This window comes from Larus michahellis, chromosome 1 (assembly GCF_964199755.1).
Source record: "Larus michahellis chromosome 1, bLarMic1.1, whole genome shotgun sequence".
Taxonomy (NCBI): domain Eukaryota; kingdom Metazoa; phylum Chordata; class Aves; order Charadriiformes; family Laridae; genus Larus; species Larus michahellis.
The window spans coordinates 217,241,096-217,268,276 of record NC_133896.1 but is presented as its reverse complement, the minus strand read 5'-3'; the positions used below and the strand labels follow the sequence as shown (position 1 = coordinate 217,268,276).

Here is a 27,181-nt window from a genome sequence, read left to right as displayed (position 1 = left end):
GGACCATAGAGACGTGCCTAGAGAGGCCCCGCGGGGCGAGGAGGTCTGCTTCCGGCGGCCCTCGCGGTGGTTCCGCTTCCGGCGGCCGCGGACGAGGCGGCGGCAGCGGCCATGGTGGAGGAGGGAGGTGGCGGCGGCGCCATGAGTTTCCTCAAGCGGTTCCCGCCTCCCGCCGAGGGCGTTCGCCACCGGCAGCCCGACACGGAGGCGGTGCTGGCGGGGCGCACCCTGGGCGCCGGCACCCTCTACATCGCCGAGAGGTGAGGGGGACGGAACCTGAGCCTGTGGGGAGTGACGGTTCGTGGGAGCCCCGTAGGCCTCGGGGTGCGGGGGCTGCCCTGAGGGGGGGCTGCCCGGCAGGAACCGGGGATGCCGTGTGAGGGGACTGTATGGCTTCTCCTGACGGGGGCGGCTTATGAGGGGCCTCCCCTTGGAGCTGGTGGAGACCAGGCGGGGTGGATCCTCTCCTCTGGGGGGAGTGTGGGGCTACCCTAAGGGGCTCTGTCGCCTGAGGGGACTGTGGGGTCACCCTGACGGGACCTGCCCGAAGGGGGACGTGGGGGACTCCACATCCCCCTTCTTCCACGTCCTTGACGATCAAAGGACTGGAGCACCTCTCTTATGAGGAGAGGCTGAGAGCCCTGGGGCTGTTCAGCCTGGAGGAGACTGAGAGGGGAATCTCATCAATATCTAAAGGGTGGGTGGCAAGAGGATGGGGCCAGACTCTTTTCAGTGGTGCCCAGTGGCAGAACAAGGGGCAACAGGAACAAACTGGAACATGGGAAATTCCATCTCAACATGAGGAAAAACTTCTTTCCTGTGAGGGTGGCAGAGCCCTGGCACAGGCTGCCCAGAGAGGTGGGGGAGTCTCCGTCTCTGGAGACATTCCAAACCCACCTGGACGCGTTCCTGTGCCACCTGCTGTGGGTGACCCTGCTCTGGCAGGGGGTTGGACTAGATGATCTCCAGAGGTCCCTTCCAACCCTACAATTCTGTGAGTTGGATGAGGGGGGCTGTCATGTGAGGAAGGCCCTTAAAGAGAGCTGTGAGGGGCAGGCTCTGAGGGGGGTCCCCACTATTCCTGCTGTAAATGGTGTTTCAAACAACGCAAGAGGGAACAGCACAGCCAGGAAGCCCTGATGGTTGGCACATGAAAAACACATGGCACCTCTCTTCCGTTGACAGGGGAGTGAACAGGGCTGTTGGTTTTCTGCTGTCATTAACTACTGTGGTTCTGTGAAGTCTCTCACATCGCATTAATCACGTAGACACTCTGTGTTCTTACTAGGCAGAAATAAGTTATCTTGGAAGATGTTATCTGAACCCTGTAATGTCCTTTAAATCCTCCCTGCATTGCACAGTTCAAGACGACAGCTTGTTGATAAAGGCAACATAATTTTCTTTAACCATGGAAGAGTGCTTTAGTTATAATATATTTCTGCAGTGGAAGAGTGTTAGAGTGATATTAGAACAAAAACGTTATCTAAAATGTGCACCAAGGGCTGAATTGTCTTTTAAAACCTTTAGACCTTGAAACGTTTATAAGCCAGGTAATATTATTTGAGGCGTTTTTGCCCCACCTGAACTTGTTAGTGATGTTGCGTTCCTCTTGGAGAGGAATCTCTCTGGAATTACTGTTTTGTTTGGTTGCAGACACAAGGGTTTCTGTTCACAAAGCATCTGCTTTCAACACGTGTAATATTGAGTTTCCTTGTAACTTGCTTTCAGTAGATCTTTGTGTGAGGCACGTACAAGTCTGCCAGCTTCTTCCCAACATGTTTTCGAGCGTGTCGCCGAGCTTTTACCAGAGTCAGTTGCTGGTAATGAATAGAAACCGCCAGCGTCTGCAGGAGTGCCGTGATGTGGGAGAACTGGGCGGACAATGCGGCCTTGGGTCCGTGTACTGACTGTACGTCAGCAGCTGTAAATGTTGAGAACTGGCCGAGTGAGGCTAGGAAAGAAATTCCTTGCTCCCACTGCGCTAGCTCTTGCTCTCAGGCTGATTTCCTGAGGCGAGGAGTCTTCTGTGACCTTTTCAGGGGTGGGTTTTGTCCCTCCAGAAAAACTTGTGAAGGCTGAGTTTTGCGTGTGGTGGGGGTCTCACTTTCTGCCTCTCAGTATTCCTGTTTGCTGTCTGACCTCATTGATCACAGACACCCAAAACTGGGTTGGGTTTGATTTCTCAGCTGCTAGGAAGACATTGATCTTTCTGATAGGAAGGCGGTAGCAGCCCAGTGGTGACAACCCATGTTGCCTCTTGCCTGTGGTTAGGGATCAGCGTGAAAACCGGGGGAAGCAGAGGTTATAGCACATAAGTTGTGAGGGAGGGGAAAACCATAACCTGGCTTTGTTAGCGCTGCTGGTCACAGAACTGGTGGGTTTTTTACATACAGGCTATACCCGCATCAGATGTATAATCCTCCAGAAATTACCATCGTGACTTTCCTTTCAGTATTCACTTTATCTTGAAAAACCACAGAACGTTTAATAGTTTGAGTTATCGGTCACGCTCTGGAACCTCTGCAGTAAGCTTTGGGATGATAGATACCCACAGAGAGGAGAAAATGAAGAGACAGGGAGGGAAATTCAGGGTTTAGCGTAAATGTGATAAGGCTGAAATGTGTTTGGGGTGCTCAGCTTCGCGTTCTTTAAGAAAAGGTTTCTTTTACCTCGGCCATTAGTTATGCTGTTGCCAGGTCCTGTTTGGGCAGGTCCAGGACTGTATTACCTGAGAGTGGGGTAAGTGCCTTGACTGGAATTACTCACTTCTTGGGGTTGGTGTGCATTTCTGCAGGCATGAGTTGTGTACCTTAGATTCCTCTGTTGGTTTCTAACTTGTCTCTTATTTTTTTCCCCCTCCATGTCAGTCGCCTGTCTTGGCTGGAAAACTCCGGAGTTGGCTTCACCTTGGATTATCCCACCATAAGTTTACATGCCGTCTCCAGAGACCTGAGCGCCTACCCGTGTGAGCACTTGTACGTCATGGTGAATGCCAAATTCGAAGGTATGCCCCGAGTGTTGCTTAGTGCTCCCATGTGGTCCTGAGTGGCACGATTTCTTCTTCAAAAAGAGTAAATTTAGTTTTTAAAAATTATATGCTTCATTCAAGTAATAGCTTGTATTTGCTTTTTCATTTCTCTGAAGAGCAGTTATTTTAGAAGTGTAGCTTTGCCCTTGTTCAGAGTCGCTTCTGTACTGTTGAGCTCTCAGCATGGGAATACGTACAGCTGGAGCCGCTGAAAATCAATTCTCTGCTCTCTTACACTTGTTTTAAATAATTTTGTTCCTCTGCTCTCTCCCTGTGATTCCAACTTAAGTATCATATTTGCTTTATTGAATTTATGTTAATGTTGCTACCCTCTCCAGGCTTTATGAATTCCTGTTGATTCCCATTAGCCTGCAAGCGTTCATTCATTTTCTCCCGCAGCTTGTTTAAAAAAAATGCAACAGCTCATGTTACCAGGCTTAATGGATCTTCGTAGATTTCCCACAGATCCAACCTTTCGACCAGTCTTGCTTTGACCTAGAGCAAACAAGCTTTCTGTTCCATTGTTTGTATGAAGATTTTCTATATTTTTGATGCGTTGATTTTTTTCTTCTGGCAGACCTGTTAATATTTTAAGAGTGTGATAAACTGCCGTCTCAATTTAAGAGTCGCGGGTGTTAAGTATTGAGCAAGTCTCCTTTCCCCTTCATGCCTACTAGTCATTGTAGTTAAAGTCTGGCATTTAATTTTTCTTTAAATAGTCTATATACCGAAAGCACTGACAAGACTCTGAGGAGGCAGAGGCGTTTTTAAGCTATTAATACTTCTCCTTTTTTTCCTTCTCTCATGTTACTAATGTTCTCTGAAAGTCTGTCACCACAAATAATGAGAGAATGTGTACATGCACCTATTGTTTTTTCCTCCGCGTTTTCCTTTGTGTTTATTTTGAAGTGACCTGAGCCTAGTCTGAAGAAAGGTGTTTACAGCTTTTAATTCATTCTGATAATGGGGTTTGAAAAGAGGGATATCCTGTGATAGTTCTTATCTAGAAATCCTAAATAGACTGATTTTTTGTGGGAGTTCTTTGTGTGGTGGGTTTTTTTTTGTTGTTTTGTGTTTTTTTTTTTAAATATATGAACTCTGGCTACAGTAAATCTTCTACAGCAAGTAGAAGGTTTGTTTAGTTTTCAAGTCCATCCCTGGCCAGGGATTTTAGCTGCTGGATTAAAGTGTTAAACCCAAACCTCCCCACTTCTTTGGCTGCAGGAGTCTTCCTTCTTTCAGTTGGGCAGGGTACATTTTGTTTTTCCTCTGAAAGTTTTTGTTGCGCTTTCTGTGGGCATGTGCCTTGTCCTCGCCCCTTTTTTAGAAAAGGCGGTCAGAGCTTGACTTCATTGAAAACAAAGAGCTGGATTCAGCAGTAACAAGCTGTGCCCGCGGGTGTCAGTTGGAAAAGGACTGGGCAGCTTCCTTGGACACTTCATTTTTGGGGGCAGCTGGTTGGCAGCTTCTTGGCTTCTTCGTATTCTTGGTGGTGCCAGTTTTGTTTGTGATAAAAGCCACTCTCGGTGGAACGGCCTTAACTGTATGCCTCTTTTTCTGCAGAAAAGAATTCTGCACTTCTGAGGCTGTCAGTGTTGTGTCCCCAGCCACAAAGCGATGAACTGAAGCCATCTTCTTTGTGGTTTTTATATTTATGGAAAGTAAAACATCACGTTGTTGCTCACTTGTGTGCAGAAGTTGGGAAGCGCAGTTTTGCCCACGATTGTCACTGGCTGTGGGTGTGCTTTCTACCTCTGACATCTTGCTGGCTGGCTAGGAATGTCAGAAATCGAGTCGAGATCTTCTGTAAATGTCAGAGTCCTCTGTGAGAGGCCACACTGGAAGCGACCTGATCTCATGACAGTAGTGTTAAGGATCTGTTAAATTCATGTGATTTTAAAAAATACATATAGAGCATTGTGCAAGTAAATGATAACAATTGTGAATTTTGGGTTTTGGAGCACAGTTGTTTTTAATAAGAGTCAGGCAGCTTTCCTAAAGTGCCTGAATACATCATGTGACCATTGCAGAAATCTAAAGTCCTAAAATTATAAATGGAGAAGTTCTTGTGTGCGTTGCACGTGTTGTCAAGGTGCTGTGAGAGGGCCTCATATATCCATAGCGTGGATGGGAGTGGGTGTGTTTCTGCCTCTCTCAGGTTGTGTCCAGGTCTCTGATTTGATTACCTGTGTGTTCCTGAAAGAATAAACAAACGCGACTTCTTTGACAAAATAAACATGTTTCTCTTAAATATTTCAATTTCCTAAAGAAGAGGGGACAAAAGAGGCTCCCATGGCTGAAGGAGAGGAGGAGGAAGACAGTGATGACGACGTTGAACCCATTGCGGAATTCAGATTTGTACCTAGTGACAAATCAGCCTGTAAGTGAAGAAGGAAATCGCGTTTTAGCTTAAAGTCCTGGCTATATGTGGCAGACGCTGGGGTAGGGAGGTGTAAACGATGTGATCTTTTATTGTCCTTCTCTATTTACTTGATTTCTGTGTGCTGAGAAGAACAAAGTAAATTGTTTTATTTTGCTTGAAGCTGGAATATTTCAAGCAGCTGCTTCTCAAGGGAAATTCCAGTGCTTTAAAATGGGTCTTTTAAATATAAATACATGACATAGATAATCTTATCTATATACATTTGTAGAGAGCTTGTATGGGAAACATATTTTTAATTACAAAATTCAGTGATATTGTGAGTCAGCGACAATTTTATTAGGAACATGCTAATGTCCAGACACTACCTCTGGAAAGCATTCGTATCCCGTCTGGTGTGGAGCTTGCAGTTGGATCCAAGTTTTAAGAATTTTATGTATTAGATGCTGCAGGGAATCCTGCAGTGGCAGGGAATCCTGCAGTGGCAGGGAATCCTGCAGTGGCAGGGAATCCTGCAGTGGCAGGGAATCCTGCAGTGGCAGGGAATCCTGCAGTGGGTGACCGCAGGCTGAATTGTCCAGAGATAAGGCTTTTTCATCAGTGAAATAATGGAAAGTGCTGGTAAGAGGGTAAAACATCAGGCTTTGAACAAACCTGGTTTGTTTCTTGCATGACTGCTTGGGTGATGTTTTCAAATACAAATTCAGTGGTGGTTCTGGTAAAGGAATATTCTCAATCTCTTTGATCACTCAGGCCAGGATTTTTTGTCTGTTGTTGTGGGGTGTTGGTGGAGAAATGAGGGAGGTTTGTGTTCGTTTGTGTTCCTACAGTGGAAGCCATGTTCTCAGCGATGTGTGAATGCCAAGCTCTGCACCCAGACCCAGACGATGAAGATTCAGACAATGATTATGAAGGGGAGGAGTACGATGTCGAGGCCCGCGGTTTGTAACAGTTGTTTTCTTCTGAAATCCCTACCAGCTCTTGGATACCTGGAACTTCTCCTATGGTATCTGTCATGAGAATGGTTTGGTCTCTTAAGAAGTTTCTTCTTTATTATTCATCTTGCTGAATCATTCTTTGTGACACAGGGACAGTGTAAAACCTCAGAAATCTGCAGAATATCTGTAGTTTAGCTGTCATAAATCATTGGAATTCAGCAAAAACGTTGTTCTCAACCCCACTTGGAGTGCTGCCTCCAGCTCTGGGACCTCAGCACAGGAGAGACATGGAGCTGTTGGAGCGGGTCCAGAGGAGGCCCCGGAGATGCTGAGAGGGCTGGAGCCCCTCTGCTGGGAGGACAGGCTGAGAGAGTTGGGGGGTTTCAGCCTGGAGAAGAGAAGGCTCCGGGGAGACCTTATAGCAGCCTTGCAGTACCTGAGGGGGTGCCTACAAGAAAGCCGGGGAGGGGCTTTTTACAAGGGCTTGTAGTGATAGGACAAAGGGTTAAGTGCTCAAACTGAAAGCGGGGAGATTTAGATTAGACATTAGGAAGAAATCCTTTGCTGTGAGGGTGGTGAGCCCCTGGCCCAGGTTGCCCAGAGAAGCTGTGGCTGCCCCATCCCTGGAGGGGTTCAAGGCCAGGTTGGACGGGGCTTGGAGCAACCTGGGCTGGTGGGAGGTGTCTCTCTAGGGGAGCAACCCCCTCCATGGCAGGGGGTTGGAACTAGTCTTTAAGGTCCCTTCCAACCTAAATGGTTCTACGATTCAAAAGGCCCAAGACACAAATATCAGCCTTTCCTGTTCCCACTGGATGTTGTAGCACAAGTTCAGTGCCATTGCCATGGCGTGGTCAATTCACGTCACTCTGTATGTTCCATAGCCGATACAAGCAGCCTTTTAATCTCAGTCAATTAATCGGAGCATAATTTGCCTAGCTGTTGTCCTGTTCCTCCTCCCCTGCTTGATCCAGGCTCCTAAACTCCGGTCTGATAAACACGAACATATTTTTGCAGAGCTAGAACAAGGTGACATCCCCAGCTTTTACACTTACGAAGAAGGATTGTCGCATTTAACTGCAGAAGGTCAGGCCACCCTGGAGAGGTTAGAAGGCATGTTAGCCCAGTCCGTCAGCAGTCAGTACAACATGGCTGGAGTGAGAACAGAAGACTCGATAAGGGAGTTTGAAGGTAAGAAATGCTTTTCTTTGACTAAAAGATGTGAAAGCAGTGGGTCTCCACTCTGGCCAGGCTTTCCTGATATGATTCCCTGGAACAGTGGTAGGGCGAAGTTGATTTAGCATTAAAAAAAAAAAAATTAAACTTGTCAGTCTACACTGGGATTAGGAAGCAATTTCCGCTCTAAACAGGCAATAGTATTTTTTTTTTTAATACCTTAAATTGTAAGTTAATAATTGTCTTTACAGAGTTCAGTGTGAATTCAGAATCGTTGAAATACACTGGAACAGATTTTTAAAAAAATCTGCTTTTCTGAAGGATACTGTCTCTTAATGCTGCTGGTTGTTCAAACGTACGTTTAAGGAGTAAGGTTTCCTTTTGTCAGAAAACTCCCTAATCTCTCAAAATTTGCCTTTTCTCCGTGCTGTTTTCACTGGAGCGATATATTACCTGGGAGAAGAACAGGGAAGTAGTTTAGTAGCATTGCTGCTTTTATTTATTTATTTTTTTTGATATAAATCTCAGTGCTTTAGTATGGCTTGACACTTTTGAAGGATGAAAAATGGTGTGGCTGTTGTGGATTTCTAGCTATCAGCTTGCCTAGAATAATCAACAGAATCATAACTCGTCTGTTCTGATCCCACGTGGATGATTTTTTTTTTTAATCTTTATTTGCTTTGTCAGTTGTTTACAGGTTCTCTTTGTTCCACAACTTGGAATACCTTTATATAATGTAAAGATAACCCTGGGTGTGATATACTCCTCTTTTAGCAGTGCCCTTCATTTGAAAATTTTGTCAGGTTTCTGAGCCCCAAAATTTTGAAAATTAACATAAATTGAACCACAAATATGTCACGTGTCTCAAAGCCATCTTCATCAGTTTTAATTGCCTTCCTGATCTTATTTGCTACGGTGCTGCTTCTTGGTTTGTTACAATTATTGATATCCCCAGGGCTGCTCGGTTTCGGAATTCTGTTATTTTTTGACGTTGTAGTATAGAGCGATTGTTCCTTTTTTTTTTTTTTTCTTCACATTTATGATTGCTGAGAGCAATTTCAGAACAGGATCTGGCCTCTTTCTGGTGGAACGTCATTAAAGCTTTTAAAAGGAATCATGGCATTTGTTACATTGAAACTTCATTTAAAAAAATGAAATAGTTTAAATCTGGTGTTTAACAATAAGGCGGGGTGAGATGAGGTTGTAGGAAGCGGTGACTCTTCGAGTGACCGACTGATAGAGCTGGAACAAACCCAGAAACTTGTGAGCACATCGGTGTTTCCTTGCGCCGCTTTCAGTTCAGCAAAGGAGTTTTCTGCTCTGGTCATCTCTTGTCAACAGAGGGCACTCGCTCTCTCTCCTGCGATAACGTCCGCTTTTGAGCCTGCAGCGTTACCGACTGTTGGCTGTTGTTTTCCAGATGGGATGGAGGTGGACATAGCACCAATAGTTGCGGGGCAGTTTGAAGACGCAGAAGTCGATCACTGAGGAGGACGTACGCTGCTGTAAGTTCTTCTGTCTTCCAACAGCAATGCTTTTCAGTCCTGCAGAGCCTTCTGTCTCTGTAACTTGTGTGATGCGCTTAATTCCAGACTTCCTGTAGGAAGTATCTTGTGGTGTCAGGATGGTGGCGATTTAGAGAAGGAAAAGGTGGCTGTAGTTATCACAAGTATGGAAAGATGTTCAATGACCTGTCCAAAATTGCCTATCGGCATAAACCGTCATGCTGCACGGGCGTGTCTCTCTGGAAGACAGGTTAGCTGTTTGGTAAATTAAGAATTATCCGATCTCAAAGGCTCTTAGATACTGATATATAAATGCTGGAGCCGCTGCTGGGAAGTTACTGTCCTTAGCATCCGTTATTTCGCCCTTAGTGTGCAAGATTTCCCAGGCCTTTCAAGGGGGCAGAACACTTCACAGCGCCATGAGTCCATCTCTTCCTTCACTGTAAGCGGAGCAGGAACAGTTCCTGGTAAAGTTTCTGAGCAATCTGGATGTGACTGTGGTCAGAAACGCGCTACTGAGAGACAGCACCCTGCCGAGGTGGTTGTACCAGCGTCCCCTCTTGCCTGCCATCACCTGAACTGCTTTTCTCCCGTTAGTGGCATTACAAGATGTGCCAGCGTTTCCTCGCTGGCGCTGGGTGGGAGAGGAAGGGTAGCCGCTTCTGGCACTGCGTTTGCAGCGCTGCAGAGGCACAGCGGGATTGTGATTCCACCCCTGCCTCAGCAGTGCTCGCTAGCGCCCAGTTGGCACGTGCTGCTCGAGGGCTGGTGCTTTGTCGCAGTTCTTCTGCCTCTCTCGGAAGTGGGACTGTGAGCACGGAACTATCCCGCTTGAAATGCCGGAGAAAACAGTTGTGAGGTGGCCAGCCAAAAGCTCGGGGGAGGAAAAAGGAGAGGGGCAGGGGAGGAAAGGGCCACAAATGAGAAGACATGCTGAAAGAAGCTGATGGAAATGGGTCAGAAGTAGTTGGTTAGGGATTAGAGTGTCACTGAGAACAGGCTGTTGCGGAGGGGCGATGCACATCTGCTCTCCTCCTCCCTTGCTTGGTTTACTTTGTTTCTGACTTTCTGAAATCCTGTTTGTCTGAGATTTCTGATCTCGACCACTGCCGCTGGTCCTGAATTAGTATTTTTTGTTTGGTGTAAGAGCTCAAACTTCTCTTCAGTTGCTCTTCCTACGCTAGGAAGAGCTCTTACAAAAATAAGTCAAGATAGTGGCTGCCCCTCCACTGGGTGGCTATCGTATTTGATAAAGGGCATATTTTAAAATTAGGGAAACCTCTTCAGCTGTAGATGAAGTGCCTCTTAGTGAATGGAAAGCTTGGCTCTGATGTCTCCATCTCCAAGATGATTTTGGTCCACGGTTTATAAAAAAAAATAAATTAAAAAAAAAAATTAAATTGTGCTGTTGAAAATTCCAGTTTGAATGCGTATTGTCCCGGTTTAAACTTGAGCCGGATAACGGAGAGTTAGAGGCTGGTGGCAGGTCTCTGAGGAGCCTGAAAGTGCTGGTGGAAAACACCCTGAAAGAAGTAGTTTTGGTCAGTGGAATTCTTCCTGCTGCTTAACTCCGTGCCTTCCACGGCGCGGCAGGTGGCCGTGGGAGATTCGTTAATTAGGAGGTGACTGTGTAGGGAGTCCTCCTGTCCTTCTGCTCGCGCTGCTCAGAGCTGTGGAGCCTGTTGGGGCAGATCAAGCCATCGGCGAGTGCAGCGTCAAGTGTTGGGGTGACGTTTCTCCAAGTGGCAGTTCGGGAGCTGTGGGTGTGACGGGCACCCCCCAGCCCCTGTGCGCTGATGTAATTTAAGTAGGTTCAAAACGTAGGGTGTAGGGCAGCAATAAACAACTGAAGGTGCGAAGTGACAAGAACAGCTCTTGCAGGTCTGTGCTAATCACCCTGCTGACAACTTTGGCGTGGGTCTGCGCTCTGAAAACGGGGCAGAGGGGGAGCGCGCTGTGATCCTCTCGGTACTCTGTGGAGCAGCTCAGCCCTTTTAACCTTCTGAACTGCAAAAACGATTTACAGGAACATCTTGTTGGCGATCCTTTAGAGAGCAACGCACCGCCCTGCCCCTAAAGCGATGCCCTTGTGGGATGCTCGTGTTGCATGTTCCCGCTCGTTACCCAAACGAGATGTGACAGTCGCTTGCTGAAGCTCCTGGAAGACTTGCTGACAATTGATGTGGGACGTTTCCACTGGTCTTGTAATAAGCGGCGTTTTGTCTGTCGCATCGTGCGGTTGCGTAATTGTTCCGAAGCAACCGGTGTGGTCTGCGCGTGGTGGCGCGACGGGGTCTTCCAGGGCGCAGCTGCGGGTTGTCGTCGCGTGCTGTCCTCAGCTGACCTCAGTTTAGAGCTGCCGTCGCAGGCAAAGACGCTCCACCCTCCCGAAAATCAGTGGGTTCGCCGTCAAGTGCTGTCCTCTGGGACTGCAAACTGCTCTGTAAAGGTTAATAAGCTTTTATTTTCATGCCAATTCTGTAAACTTGGTGTTTTGTATCTTTCAGATCCCTCTTGTGGCACTTCCAGAATAAGCTGTAAAACTGAAGGCATTGCAGTGACTATCGGGAGTTAACCTTTCTTTTAATGATCTTAAGCTTAGACATCTAGGTCTATAAATGCTTTTATAGATGTTTAAAACAGGGTTTGACATTTCTGACCACTATGGGGTTATTTAAAAAAAAAAAAAAAACAAAAAAAAAAAACCAAAAAAAAAAACCAAAACCCACAACAAAAAACAATAAAACCTCTTGCATCTAACACTTGAATGGGGCTAATCAGGGGTCATTTCAAAGAAGCCTTTGTAGGAATTCTGGGACTTCAGAAATGAAGCTGTAATTAGGAGAGAATTTTAGATTGCCCTAGGGTTTTCCGTATTTTTGTACCTGTTCATTGCATCGGTGGAGTAGAACGGAAATAGAAATGTTACAAAGTTTGACCAAAAGGAAATAGGGTTGGCCAAGGATTAAAAGCAAAGCTAAATTTAATGCCCCTCGAGTAACTGGCTTTATCGTGTCAGCGCTGTCCCTTTCATTTCTCCGAGAGCAGAGTTTGGGTGGTAGAGGAGATGGAATCCAGTCTGCGAAGTCCGGAAAAAGAGAACTGTTTTGTGTCTTTGTATGAAATGTTTAACAACGTTGTTAAATAAACTAAGATTTTTTTTGTATCTCACAACCAACTCCGTGTTGCAGTTCTCAGTCCTTTACTTCAGCAAGCGGCTGGCAACCCTGAGCTGACGTCGTCTGAGCTTTACCACTCTCTTCTATCACCAAAAAAAAAAAAAAAAAAGTCCAATGAAGTAATTTTCATCATTTACCGACACGTGAGGATAAAAGGGCAGGACATTCGCAGAGCGCGCCTGTAAGATAGAATTAGTCTGGCACATCCCAAAGGTCGGAACCCAGCTGTAGATTACCAAGAGCTTCGTCCTGCTGGTGCATGTACCGTTCCATCTCGCTGGTGGTGGTTTTGCCATGGGGCAACGGCAGCAAATTCAAGGGTTTGTTTTTTTTTTCCCCCCAATATTCAAATGATAGTGTGGTAGTAAACTTTTTTCCATTTTCATTTGATTTGACGTTGATTTGTGAATTTTCTTTCACTACTATGATGTTGGTATATGAAGAGTTTTCTTTACCAGCTCTACGCTCTCGGAATCGTATTGAGCGGTCCCGTCTCGCGTAGCACGTTGGGACGTGCGTTGGTTTCAAGCTGTGCGAAAATTACAACCACTCTTTGTGGAATATTCGTTAGGAATGCCAGTCCAATTAGTGGCGATTTAATAGCGTCGAGAACTACTGACATTGCTGAAGAAATGAGGTATTCAGCGTGTTACCCGACGGGGCATTCTAGAAGAATGCCTTTACTAGCCCCTGTATCTACATATGGATATCTGTTTATGTAAATGTATGCACATTTTTGTGAGGGATACAGCGGAACAAAGGAGGCTACAAAGCGAGGCTTTAATTTTTGTGCTGGGATTTGGAGAACCTTCGCACAGTGAGATTTTGGGACACTTAAAAACTCTACCGGCGCCGTAGTTTAGGAAAGAAGGTTTATGCCATTTTAAGTCACCGTTCGTTGTTAACACAGACAGGTTTGGTTTTGGGTTTTTTTTTTTTATTTATTTTATATTCTACTTCTGGTGGCTATGAATAGAGCAACTGCTTGTTAATCGCCCAGATTTGTACCGATCTTTATTTTTTTTAAAACTCTGTATTATGCCACTATAAACAATGTAGACACAAGTCAGAGCTGACAGCGTTTGGTTCATGGACTTTGCTTTTGCAGGCTGTCGGAAAGGACGTGGAAGTAGGGCCTCCAGTCTAACAGACCTTGCCTGCCTGTAGGTTTGTATCTCTGCTTTCTATTTTCCCTGGCAGCCTGTTTTTATGCTCTTTGAGGTTTATTTTTGAGACCTTTACCCTGTGGGCCTCGTGGGTTTAAAGGAGACCTGTGGATCAATTCATGACGTCAGGCTCATTTCTGTAAGAAATGAGGCTAAAAACTTGAGGACACCAGTAAAGGCAAAGTCTTAGGAGAAGAAAAATATAAGGTATGGATTGCTTTAAAAATAGGTAAAAGTGATAAAAAGCAGTAAAGCAAGAAAGTGACGGGTAGAAGCCTCCCAAAACATCTGTTCTAGAAGCAGTACGTGGTATAAAAATACCAGTCCCTAAAGGGGGCCTACAGGAAGGATGGGGAGGGACCCTCTCAGGGAGTGTAATGATAGGACACGGGGCAAGAGCTTCAGACTGAAAGGGGGGAGGTTTAGATGGGATATCAGGAAGAAATTCTTTGCTGTGAGGGTGGTGAGACCCTGAACAGGTTGCCCAGAGAAGCTGTGGCTGCCCCATCCCTGGAGGGGTTCAAGGCCAGGTTGGACGGGGCTTGGAGCAACCTGGTCTGGTGGGAGGTGTCCCTGCCCAGGGCAGGGGGTTGGAACTGGATGATCTTTAAGGTCCCTTCCAACCTGAACCATTCTGTGATTCATGGGGGCTGTGAGCGCAGTCTTCCGGCACTGGAAGACTGTGATTCTGTGGTTTTAGAGGTCTTGTGCGTTGGGTTTCTGTTCTCGCCGCTCTCTGTGGCAGAGTTAAAAATCAGCAGCTGAACGTAAAAGCAGCTGAAGGATGGCACCTCATCAGGCTCAGCGTGGCGCTGCCCGGTCCCTTGCCCTGAAGAGTTTTACCAAAGATAGATAGGTTTCCTGTAGCAGGCCTACACCCACTAGCATCCCGGTGCTGCTGAGTGATAACCCAGCAGTTCCAGTTCCCTTCAGCGTATTAACAAGCTATTTTTTTTCAATTTTATTTTAATTTCTGAATACAGGGTCGTGGATTAAGACTCTTCTACGAAAAGCATGTTCAAACAGTTGATCTCCTTTTGCAATATAATCCTAAACATACCTTGGAAAATTAAAATGAGAAAAGAGTTTATTGCAACAAGTAAAAAAATTACATGAAAATATTTACTTCCCAAACTCTTGCAAAAAAGATAGCTGACAACAGCAGTGGTTCATAATGTTACTGTGAAAAAAACCAACCCTGTCCCATTCCCGCCCTTCCTCTTAGTGTATGGTCTCCAGGGGGACTCGGGAAATGAGTCGAGGGGCCTACTCCTAGGATCTTCGGAGACCTTCTTCTCTCTCCTTTCAAACCTAGTAACTACAGAACGAAAAACTGACTTTAGTTTGAAATTTGGAAAAGACATTTTGGCATATATAAAAATTCAGATGCGTCCAGAAGAAGAAACCTGATGTTTGAAACGGCACTTCAGAGGCTGGTGCCTCTGGGTGGTGTCCTCCTCAGCTGAGGCGGGGAAGGGCATGGTCCTGCCCCTTCGGGTACGCAGCTTTCCCGTGGTTTTAGCTCTTTTATTTATTCTCCTGTGTTGCAAATTCATTTATTGTAAGAAAAAGATTTGGTAAGAGTGACATAAAATCAAGGACAAATCAAGTTCCACGTGATTCATCTGTATACGCTGTGTCTGTTTTACCCTGTGAAGAGGCAGCAGTAATCTCGGATAAAACAGGAGGGGGGGTTTTGCCTAAAAAGCCCTTTTATGTGTGTGCGTCTACACAATTTTCTGGTACTTTATTACCGCTCTTTCCAACCAAGACAAACATTCAGCAGACTGTAGCGGGACGGGATGGGGTAGAGCCTTGCCGAAAGGAAGCGAGGTGTTACTTACCTGCACTCGGGTATTACTAAAACAATGCTGGTCCTACAGACTTTTAATTTTGGTGTAGGGTACCTCTGGAATAGAGCTGTGGAGACTCTTCTAGGGAGTCGTGGAGCCTTTTGTCCTCCCAGAGGTACGTACATTGCAAGTAGGAATACGATGAGGTCACTACAGCAATGACATCTTCAGCTCCTTTTTTTTTTTTTTTGCAGGGGCCTTCTATGGGAAGAAATCCAATAAAATCAAACCTTGAAAGGGCTGGTATTTGTCTAAAATTAGTGTTGCACGCTGTTGTAATCAAGGTCAGCAAATGGCACTTATGGCTAAAGTGACAAAGTTGCAATGTTTTAACAGTCCTTCACATTCAGATGGCTCAACTGAAAATGTCGGCAGATAGATATTCTCAAAATCCCGATACGCTATTACAAAATAAGTATTTGAATACAAAGTTCTGTAAGTCAAATATTTCAAACGTGATTATCTGAAAATACAACTGAAAGGTGGCATGGCAGTCAACGTCAACAGTTTTCTGAAAGCTTCACGTCTGCAGATGTTGGAAGTATTTTTAATGTAGTACTGCCAAATTTCAGCATTTGAGGTCTCAGGATATCCGAGGAAGGATTTCATCCCATATAAAAGCCACAAGTATTGTACCTGAAGAGACAAATTACAGAAAAAGGACCTTTATTTAAATGTGTCTGAGAAGGACACGGTACTGAAAATAGACATTATCTTTATTTGAGTGTGTGATGCGCAATAGAGCAGGAATTGCAGAAAAATGGAATTCTCTGTTAAAAGGGCTCGAGGCGGTCAGTACTTTTCCAAACACCTTGTTTTTCACAAAGACAGCCTCAACAGACCCTGCCAGTGATCCTTAGGAGTTAATCTTGGTTTTCTTTATATATTTAATGTTTTAATTCTGATCTGTATAAGCCAAGCCAACGGGAGAGCAGCCTGACCAGGTGAATCCGAGGTGTGCACCTGCCCGTTGCGGTATCAGCCTCCTTGCCCCGTAACTGGACGTAGAAGTGACTGAACCAGGCGCCAAACCGCCACTCCTCAGAGGATGGGATAAGGCTGAGTTTGCTACCAGTGTCTGTTTTGATAACCGGCGTCTGTTTCGATAACCACATGGGGTTTAGGGGCTGCAAGCAGGTATAGCACAGCGGGGGTTTTTTTTTTTTTTTTGAAGATCGTTCTAGTTTAAGGTTTATTCTGAAGCTGAAAAATGGTAAAGTTAGAGATTATAGATGCTCTGTGAGAATCACAGAGTATCTCAAGTTGGATGGGACCCATAAAGATCATCGAGTCCAAAGAAGGCCACCTAAATACAGTTTATTGAGACACATTTTGGTTTTTTTTTCTCCTGGAAAAAAATCAGTATATTCCGTTTCAGAAATTAAGAGGATTCTGGTTGACAGCGTTCCTCACCCATAGCCTGTATTTTATGAAGCTTCCTAGATCACAAAAATGCTTACTGAAAGCGATTCTGTTCTCTCTAGTTGGATCTCCCACTCAGTGCAGGACGATTGCCTACGCTACTAGATAGGTCAGTGTCCTGAAAAACCTCCGCGGATGGGGCAGCACTTCTCCCAGAGCTTTTCCTGGGGTCCACTCTGAACCCCCCAAGCCACGACTTGTGGCCTTGCTGTTACATCGTCTGCCAATGAGAACAGTTACCTCAAAAGTTTTCCTGCACATCAAAAGGTGTTCCTGAGCTCTCAGGGAAGCTTTTTTGAAAAATCACCTTCCCATGGGATACTGCTGCCATTTGTGGCAGCTTCCGAGGGAATTACTACTGACCTAGCAATTCCTAAATAAGCAGAAATTTGTTCTCCTGAAGTCCAAAGTGCAAACAGCTCTGCTATGTACCTTCCCAGTCTTCCTCTGGACCCTGAACTCTTGTGAGGACTCCAACCCGAGAGGCCACGTTCACCACCAGTTCTTCCCTGTTTGTGAGCAGGTCAGGTACAGGATTACCACTCACTGGCCCTTTAGCATTTGAGTTAGACTTCATCAGTGACAGTTTCTAGGAACTTCCTGGATTGTGTTCACTCACCGCAGAAAAGTTTTGCTCTGTCAGATGATGTCTGCATAGCTGAAAGCCCCTCGGAGGACCAGGGTCTGTGAGAAGGAGACTTCTGCTAGTTGTTTGCTGAGCCCTCCTTTGCTACCAAGTCCCTGAGATGCTGATCACTTCAGTGCACGTGGACTTGCAATTCGGATTTCTTTGTTAAGTTCCACACTTAAGTGTGCTGAACTTGATGGGAACCTCTGAATACCTTCTCTGAGCAGAAAGTTTCACCTGAAGTCTCCTCCCTTGTTCACCTCTATTTACGTCTACTGCTAAGTGACTTTTGTGGCACATATTTTCTATCCTGATGGTGAAAAAACATTTTCTTCTAAGGAACAGTATTAGTCTTTTTTAAAACTGATCTAGAGAAGCGGGCACTGATGCTGCTTTTATAGCGTTAGAAGCCTAGCAGAACGCTAAGCTGGCACCTGTCCAGGAAAGAGCATCCCACTTTTCTGCCCTCACGTCCCGTATCTTGTCACCAACTCTTCCATTCGTAACTGCCATCTCCCTGGTACTCATAAAGAAGCATTAGCTCAGTCCCCATCACTGCTAATGGTATAATCGCGCCTGGACACAACTACCTTGAATTCCTCTGGCAGTAGAACAGAAACTGTCTTTGTTCCACTGTTCCTGCTTCTGTGTTCACAGCGCAGAATTTAGGTCTGCCCATGCTAAGTCGTTAACGCTTGCTGACATCTATATTCACTACAGGAATTAGCTGGTTTAGTGCTACTGGAGAATCACCTGCACCAAAACTTCAGTGAAGCCATTTTGAAAAGTGAGTTCTTAACTACAGCTCCAAGATTATAGTCATGAAAGATCATAAACGAGTAGCAGATTTGTTTACCCTAAAAGTAAACTTCCCCTTCCTCCTCCCCTTGTGAAGGTGATAATTAATCTCCCTCACGTTTTAAGTGTCCTTTCTAAGAAAATTGTTTTAAAGTTGATGGTTAAGAACTGGCTTACAGCTAGATCAGGGTATCCAGTCTATACAGAATGGTCTCGGTCTCCTTGTCCTTGTGGGTATGTGCTGTGAGATCATATCGCGCTTCTTCGCTCAGGCAATTTGAACTTTCTAGTGCTAGCCCATGGTTCTGCATGCGGTAGTTACCACAGCAAATCACAAAAACCCCTAACAGACTTCCCCAAAATAAGAACAAAGTAATGTAACCATCTCAGATGCTGATGCTGGGAAAAGTGAGACATCAGATTAGCGTATCACTATGACTCGGCCAGTTTCTAGGAAGCCTGAAACAGTGTTTCTGCTGACATGGATTCTGAAAGTAATTTTTACAACTAAGTTTAAATTATCCCTTCCCTCATCGTCTACTTTTATGATTCTGCTCAGAAATGTTTTTCACAAGAATTTTATTATCATCATAACAGGTATTTTTTTTCTAGATGCCTCATCATTTGGTCCAATTTTGAAAGAAAAAAAAAATCTCTTGCTATTATCTTATTTTCAGAAAGTGTCAGACAAATGTCCTTTCATGTTAGATTTGCAGATCTGCGCTCCTGTATTCATCAGTTCAGTTTTCAAATGTAACTCTCTCTTCTATACTTCCACCACAGACACCGTACATTGGTTTACAACTCTTGGTTTCTACGATAAGGTCTGTATGTATCCATGAAGCGCCCTGGTTTTGTAATGAGAAACTTAGTATTACCAATAGACTACTCGGCCCTTCAGGTGATCCACAGACCTGAGACCTGTAACAGAATGTTTGGCTACAGTAGTGACACTGCACAAAAAGGGATGTGTCCTCAACATTCACATTTCTACAACTGCTTGGGCTGCGGTTCCTTTCTCATAAATTCAATATATTCTGTATGTATTCTCTATATGCTAACTAATGATAAACTGCTGGTTATGAATTTCCACAGAAATGTAACGTTAATGCCTGATCACATTCTAAATTCCTCAGGTCGTGGTTGCATTTGTGTTGACATCTGCTGATTTTCTTACTCAAGCCGAAATCACCTAAAGGCTTTCTGCAGAGCAGTTCTGCAGGACGCATCTTGCTAAAGCAGAACTTGGTGTTTCAGAGTGCCTCCCAGCCAAAATATTAAATCCCAAGTGTTTACAACCTAGAAAATGTCAAAATGGTTACCAGGTTGAAATCAGTTAATATACCAGAAAGCTAAACCCGAATTCTGAGAAGCATCACCTGTTCTGTTAGGACCCAGGTGATCCTCAGCAGCTTTGCCTGAGACATTTCATTAGCTGCCAACTGGAAGCGTGCATGGGCTTTTATCACGCTTACTCTATTGTTCAGTCATCCTGTTTGGACGTCTTAACTTAAAAAAACTGTATTAAAGTGAAGTTTTGTTAGACTAAAAATTCTGTCTCCCTTTTTGACGGCGAGTCAATGCAAGTAGGACATGCACAGACATTAATGCAAACAACAAAAAGAGGTTATTTGTTATAACTGAAGCCCTTTCAGATGTTTCCCCTGTGCGTTTCACATGCTGTTGTACCTTCGTCGCTGCTGTACCTTCTAATAGGATTAACAGTCGTGAAAGAACTCGGGATTAGCAGGCTGCTGCTTTATATACCCTCAAAGCAGAAAGCTCAGGATTTGTAGGGGCTAACTGTAAACAATCAACATGGAGCATTTTCATCTGCACACAACTAGAAGTTAAAATCAATAGCTTCCACATTAAAACCATAATTTAAGTTAGAAAAAAATCCAGTTACCACTATTCCTTATTCTTAAACAGGTTGTTTCCAACAGTGATGGGGGAAAAAACATAGAATGGGAACTGCAAAGTTTAGACGCTATACAGATAAAAAAGGTGTGATATTACAATAGTAATAATTGAGAAAGCATATTTTAAGCATTTGTCCTAATACCTGTGGGTGGGGGTTTTTTAATTAATCATCTCCATGTCCTTGCATACTGTCACAAAGCGAGACAGAAACTGCATGCTAACCTGTATGTTTCTCTTTTTTAACTTAATCAGGCTAGTATTTACTTTCAGGTAGCCTTTTCTCCTTTTTCATATTCTGCTAGAATATTAAAGCGGGCCTTTGGTCAGTGAATACGCAGCATGCCTCAAACGGGCTGGATTTTAGTACCAAAACATAAAGTCCCAAACAACAGGCAGCCTCCAAAGGATCGCGCTCCAGAGTAAACAGCTGTTGGTTTATAACTAACTAGTTAACCCTAACTTAAACGCTAACCCTTTTCCACGTAGAATTGGGCTGTTGTGGTTCTTTGGTAGGTACATTATCTTGCTCAAAGTATCCCAAAAGTACTTAGACTCTGAATGTGACATCTAAACTAAACAACGATATAACCTAATATGGTTGTTTCCTGATCAAAACAGTAGGTATTGTTTTGTGAATAAAACTGTTAAGACTCAGTATTAGATGCTTGATTCACAAAACCGAGTGTTACACATGCTCTACAAGCAGTATTAAACAAGTTTAAAATACGTAGCTTACAGTTGCGACACAAAACCATGATTCTGAATGACTTCTACACATAAATTATAATTGACTATTTTCTGGATTTTATTTAAAACAGAAAACGAGTAGGCTGTCAAATAAAACCAGCCATTTTTTGAACCATGTACTTTCTCAAATACATAAAATAGTAAGAACTTACCTAAGGATGGTGCTATCCAATATACTAGTGAATAACTCCAAAATTTCTCATAGAAACAATTTGGATGTAATGAAAAAGCCAGTGCTGGGTTAAATATTGCTCCCGTGAGATTTCCACCTGCAATAAAATGCAAACAATATGAAATCAAACCATCTTTCTTAATGTTTATTTTAAATGAATATTGAAATGCACATCCACAATACTACAAGAAACGCACACTCTGCAATAAAACGGATTAGCAGAAACCGCTTGAACAGATGAACTCTGCTGAAGTTATTGACAAGATGATACGTTTAACAGTTTAACTGTTTTCTAAAATGCTTTAAAATATGCGAAGTGTAGGCTATAACTTCCTTTATCTCTTTCTGGCAAATATTCTTTGAGGAGATGGGTTAGGCTAACGGTGAATGTTTCTATTGATAAAACAATAAGCTGCTTTACGCAGTCTGTATCACGCTTTTAGAAGAGACAGAAATTGCACAAATGTTAGGAAACAAATACTGAGCTTTCATTACATCCCCGGGTCGCGCGTAACACACATGCAAGATAAGGGAAAAACCTGTCAAACGCTGTTCTTGCAAAACTGACCTCTGTACTTTCTTAATAAAACACTAATATTACGCTATCAATTTCTAGCGTGTGGTAATAACTGTGGGAAAACCCGTCACAATCATTTTATATGTTATTTCAACAAAATAAAAGCAAACCCCTCTCCACTCCCTTTAAAAAGGAAGCTGAAAGCAGCCAAGCATCTTTCCGTGCCTCCGACTTCAGATGTAAATGAAGTCGCCTAAACATTCTCTAAATAACTAGACCCAAACCTATTGCATTGTGGGGACTAAACTGTAATTATGCTGCAGATAAACCTGGAGGTAAGTGTTTTTGATTCTGACATATGTTGTTCCTCTCATGGCAATCCTGCAGAAAAAGCATTACTCATAGCAAAATTATCTGTATTTCTGTACTACTAGTTACCACCCACCCCGTATCTGTTTTCTCTATTAATCTCTGCCCGTAAAATATTATATAATTGTGTCTATTTAGTTTCTTAAAGTTTATTCTTGATTTTTCCCAAATAAGCTAGCGTGAGCTTTGAACTTATGCTTTGTACAAATATCATGCTGCTGCAATCCTTGTTTGTGATCAGCACGCAATCATTTACCGCAAGTTTTAGTGAGGTCCTTGTCATTCTCCTCTATTTCTCTTTCTATATACTCATTATTTCTTTTATCGTCATTACAGTTGGGGAAGGTTTTAGTCTTTGTTGACCTACTCAGTTTGCTCTGTTTTTACACTTGTTCTCAACAGCCACGCAGATTTACTGTACCGGCTGTTATTCTGCACACTGACACATTAACAACTCCCACTGTTGCCAGGAAGGCCATCTACAATAATTTACTTTGCTTTAATCTATTTATAAATTCACTGCTTCTGCTTTTATAGCCACAAACACACATTCAAGAGCAGAATTTCACTCTCAGGAGGCAGTTGCTGTTTCTGAACATTAAACATGAGACAGAGTTTTAACTGCGGTATTTCTTCAATATTCATTACTAATAACTACTAGAATGTCAACCAAGGCCAGGGCCATTAGTATAATCTTATTTAAAAATATGTATTAAACATTTCAGTCTGTGTACCAGAAAAGATAAGTGACTTCGTGGCAAAAGAAGTGTTACATCTTTGCTGTTGTACACATAAAAACTTAAAAAGATGAGGTAATGAAATTACTAAAGGCAAAGTTAGGAACTCAGAATTAAAAATACGTATGTCATTTTTACCTTGATATGTCAGGCTCAGAAACATCTAACCAGTTCTGACTTCATTGCAATATTGCCTGTAAATGAAAAAGCCCTCAAAAGATGTATTTTTTCTTCCCCTAATTACATATTTTCCGAAAGGAAATACCCAGAAATATTCTTTACCAACATGTATATGGTCTGTGTCCTTAGTTTCTGAATCATTCCCTCGATATGGAAAGACATAATGTTCCTTTTTTCCTTCTATTTAGTAGAAGAAACAGAGTGAATGCAGTATTGGAGCTTTTGCGTACAGTATGCACTATTATAAAAATTTGATCTGTGTAAGACTAAACGTTAAAAAAAAAAAATCCAAATATTTTTAACTATGAAAAAGTAGAAGAAAACCGAAATGAACATCTTGTAATTTTGAAAATACTTTATAATCTGATGTTATTTGTTGGAGTAAGCTGCATGGCATGTCTAAGTATCTTTTTATGGGGTACACACAACAGCGACCTATCCACATTTATTTTTTCCGACAACTTCACTTAGTCAACCGTATAAATGCGATTTAACGTTTCTGAGCCCTGTGTGTGTATCAATACATTTAGATGGGTGTAAGCCAGAGGGATACAGCTTTCCTTTTAAATTTTACCCAAACAAAACTGGAATAAGAGCTATTCTTTCTTCCAGTCCCTTTTTAGACAGCAATCATTCCTTTTACAGGATACAGCTTTCAAATTCATAGCAGAACATAATTCATGGAATGAAGTATGACACGCTATGTACGAGATGTATTTTCTAGGATTTCTGCTTCATTCGGAACTGTGATAAACCTAGATCCTGAAGGCACAATTGATTTGGTTTTTAAAATCAGAGTCTAAAAAGAAATCATTAGCATGAGTTTTATTTTGTAAATATAATGCACTTTTCTGAGTTCCTAGCCAGAACATTGTATCCGTTGAATAAAAGTTTGAAAAATCATTATTCATACAATATTCTAAACTATTTGCTATTTTTGTAGGAAAAAGGAAGAATATTACCAGTTGGCCTAAATTTGCACTGGTTGCCTAGCCCTTTGGATGTGCTGGGCGGCGGTGGGAAGGGGGTCCTCAAAACGGAGCGGGGGCAGGAGAATGGAGGATATCCCGGGGAATGCTTGTGTGTAGATGTGAGCAGAGGGAAAGAAGCAGCAAGAAAGGTCTGAGAACCTCCAAGGTGTCCTACGTGTACTGACCTAACCTTCCACTGAGAGAGAGATCCATTATGATCCATTAATTTCTTTCTGTGACTTCATCACAGAAATTAGTAGCAGGAGGTTGCTCCCGCTCAGCAAGAGGGATCTTGGGGGTTTACACCCTCTTCTACTTCAGGAGGCTTCAATCCACATCTTCAGAGTGCTCAGTAAACTAAACACAGCTCAGGACTACTGCAGGGGGAGGACCGCTCGCCTCTTTATTTTTCTTTTTTTTTAAATTGAGTGTACAGCAAAGAGCGCAACCCTTAGGAAGCTTGGAGCAGAGTGAACAAGAAAGAAGTGGATGTTCCACTAAGCAGGGGATGAAAGTAGGTTCAGGATGTGCTCCCCGAAATGCATATATATTTTTACAGTAGACTTGAGTCTAGATTAAAAGAAATGGAAAGAAAAATGTCCAGGTAGCACAGGGTGTTCTGCACACAAAACGGCACAAACTGTGCATGTGAAAGAGGCCTGGGCGCAGCTGGTCTGATGTTTCCTAGAAGCACAGGTAGATGGACTGCACTGGATAGTTGTAGAAGTCCAAGTTTATGACAAGGAAGGGGACATGGTACACAGCTTTCTCCTGCTAGAAAAAGATACGAGGCCAGCCTGGCCAACGACACTGGGCATAAATTCTTTGTATGAACTAGTGAAGAGAAAGGGAATGTGACACGTGTTATTTTATGTGACTATTTGCTAAGCAGGAAAGGAATGTTAAGAATCGGGAATCCAGCTTTCTATGCCTGTAGAAGAGGCAGGATAATCTTTGGCTACACTTTCAGTGAGCAATTCAGAAATATATTTTTCGTGCTCAAATGGACTGACACCGTGCCTCTGCATTCAAAAATTAATTTTAGAAAGCAGTTCAAATTGCTAAATTAATTCTCAAAATTCTCCATGGACTTCTTTTAATCTTTCAGGTATTAGCCAATTTCAGCTAAACATAATGAGTAAAGGTTTTTTCATTAATACATCTGAAAATTCGACTCTACTTTATTCTCCTATATGCTATTATGTTGGACAGCATAACACAGTTAAACCTTTTGGACAAGACATCAGTGACATCCCAGATGTCTGTGGATAAGAGCAATCAATCTCCCTCTCTCATAAATGGATTTGATCATTTCCTGGGTGACTGCCTCTGTGGTGGGGGCTGGAGCACAAGCAAAGAGCTCTGGAACCATCTCCCTCTCATCTCCCGGTATCCCAACCTACAGAATCTCCTTTCCAGTACAACCCGCGCCCTGCAGGGCAGTCCTTAAGTGACAAGTGACATGACTCTGGCACTTCACTGGGGACAACAGGCAGCATCAACAGTCAGCAGAAGGAAGTTCAGACTGACTCCTCTCCCTTCTTCCTTCCCACTGGTCCCGAGAGGCTGCGCAAGTGACAGCGTCCCAGCTCTGGGAAGCATAAGGTGACAATCAGGCAAGGACACTGCCACACAGGGCATCACAGAGACAGGAAACTCTTGTAAATGCCATGACACAACAGGCACCTAATATTTTTCTTTTTTTACATTCGGTTTCATGAGGTATTCTGCATGCATTCCACAAATAACCATACCTGCTTCTGATTAGAGGATTTAACGTAGTTAAATAAGCTGCATTGGTATGAATTATGCATTATTTAAAGCCAAACTTCCGTGTTACCGGTCCGTACCCTGCCGTTGCACAATCAGCATTTTCTCCTGATTCAGACAGTGGTGTTCTCTCGCAACGCCACTTAGAAATCAGAGCACATTGTGTGAAATCTCCCATGCTATATAAAGTTGGATTATGAAACGATCCTTCACTGAGATATTTGAACAGCGTTCTGTGAAACTCTTAATTGTATTTACTTGCAGATTTGACATCCTTTTAAATTCAAAACTCATTTCATTCTTAACCCGACACCTCCCTGGCATCTAACCAGGCAAACTTTACATAAACTCCACAATGAACTCTGTATATGTAGGGCGAAAGGCTTTCCTTAACGCATTATTTGTAATCCGAGAAAAATAATTTTGCATCTTAACACTTTTAAGAAAAATAAAAAACACCTCTGTTACAACTTTATTGCAGGAAGAGAGTGAAAAAAAAAAAAAAGACTGACCTGCATAGACGAGCATGGTGATGAGAAGGGCAATCAAATGGACTCTGTATTTGGGATTAATACTTTCCACTCGCAGGACGGTCAGCTGGAAAACGACAGAAAAGAGCAGTTCGATGCAGAATGCCTGCATCTCTGTAGTCTGCATGGGGTCGCCGCAGCCCTGCGAGAGCACTCCATAATGTGGCTCTGCCATCTCCAGCCTCCAGAGAAAGTGCATAAACACCCTGGCAAGCACCGCAGCCACGAACTGCGCGCCGATCTTGAGTCCACCCATCTTGACCGAGGTCCCACCGCCCCACATGGGCTGCAGGGTGCCGCAGGGGTTGCATGTGCTGCCGGGCAGGGTCAAGCCGTGCAGGACGGTGAAGCCGTAGGTGAGCGTGAGGCCGGTGTGCGGCTTTGGCTCCGCGTTGCCGAGCAGGCAGAGCTCGTTGGTGCAGGCGCAGATCTGGAAGGTGCTAAACATCTCCAGAAGGAAAGTGCAAAGGCGCGGGTGGGAGCGTAGCCGGCGGCGGGTCAGTCTCCTGCACAGCCCCACCGCCACCACGATGCCGGCCATCAGCAGGAGCGAGGTCCCGAGCCCACCGCCAGCCATGGCGAGAGTCTGACAGGCCGAAGAGCTCGAAGGAGGACTTCGCCCTGCTCCAGCCCCGCCACCTAAGGGGAGAAAGAAAGCGGGAGAGGGAGGGAATATGACCACCCTTTGCCTTCGAGGTAGGAGCCAGCTTCTGTCCCCACCTGCGAGGCTCTGACTCACCGTCGAGACGGGGAGCAAAGGGCAGGGGAGGCCGGCCTCAGGGGGGTGAGGGCAGGGGGGTCCCTCTCCCCTCCTGGGAAGGGGGGAGGAGAAGGGAGGTCTCTCCCTGCGGTGGAAAAGAGGGACGGGAGGGGAAGGGGGGCGAGGAGGGGGCTCCGCTTTCCCTCAGCCCCTCCGCGGTGGGTCGGACGGAGCTCCCCTCCTCCCCTCAGCGCACGGGGGAAGGGGAGGCGAGCCAATTTCTCGGCCGGGTTGGTAGCGCGCCCTCTCCGCGGGGGCGGGCAGGCGAAAGCGGCTGGTGAATAAGGTCCGTCCCCGCGGCGGGGTGAGGCGAGGCGGTGGTGCTGCCTCCTTTCTCCTCCTTCTCCTCTGCCGGGCGCTGCGCGGCCCGGGGCGGCCGCCGGCAGCGGGCGAGCGGGCTGCGGGACTGCGCATGCGCCCGGCGGCCGGCGGGGG

The 27,181-nt window shown here is 44.4% G+C and overlaps 3 protein-coding genes across 8 annotated transcripts in view; 2 read left to right on the top strand and 1 right to left on the bottom strand.

Moving 5' to 3' along the window:
* Positions 1-63: 63 nt before the first annotated feature.
* On the top strand, positions 64-15,664 carry CLNS1A (chloride nucleotide-sensitive channel 1A). Of its 6 annotated transcripts, none has more exons than XM_074572364.1 (7): positions 64-260; positions 2,868-3,004; positions 5,298-5,408; positions 6,239-6,349; positions 7,361-7,534; positions 8,940-9,024; positions 15,417-15,664. In XM_074572364.1, the coding sequence occupies exons 1-6, from the start codon at positions 112-114 to the stop codon at positions 9,005-9,007; spliced, it is 750 nt and encodes a 249-aa protein (XP_074428465.1). In that variant the 5' UTR covers positions 64-111; the 3' UTR covers positions 9,008-9,024; positions 15,417-15,664. The 6 variants fall into 6 exon arrangements, with proteins under 6 accessions (XP_074428465.1, XP_074428468.1, XP_074428466.1 ...); XM_074572367.1 differs by having other exon boundaries at positions 5,301-5,408; positions 15,417-15,526; XM_074572365.1 differs by lacking the exon at positions 15,417-15,664 and adding an exon at positions 11,532-12,202 and having other exon boundaries at positions 5,301-5,408.
* On the bottom strand, positions 14,316-27,106 carry AQP11 (aquaporin 11). The gene is made up of 4 exons (XM_074572360.1): positions 26,726-27,106; positions 25,969-26,625; positions 20,893-21,009; positions 14,316-15,858 (listed from the first exon to the last, which is right to left on the bottom strand). Exons 2-4 carry the CDS (start codon positions 26,561-26,563, stop codon positions 15,806-15,808), a joined length of 765 nt encoding a protein of 254 aa, XP_074428461.1. The 5' UTR covers positions 26,564-26,625; positions 26,726-27,106; the 3' UTR covers positions 14,316-15,805.
* The window catches only part of PAK1 (p21 (RAC1) activated kinase 1), a 110,101-nt gene continuing 109,374 nt past the window's right edge, over positions 26,455-27,181 (top strand). Inside the window, exon 1 of the mRNA XM_074572356.1 lies at positions 26,455-26,682. The gene's annotated coding sequence lies outside the window, so the exon portion shown is untranslated. The remainder of the gene's footprint in view (positions 26,683-27,181) is intronic.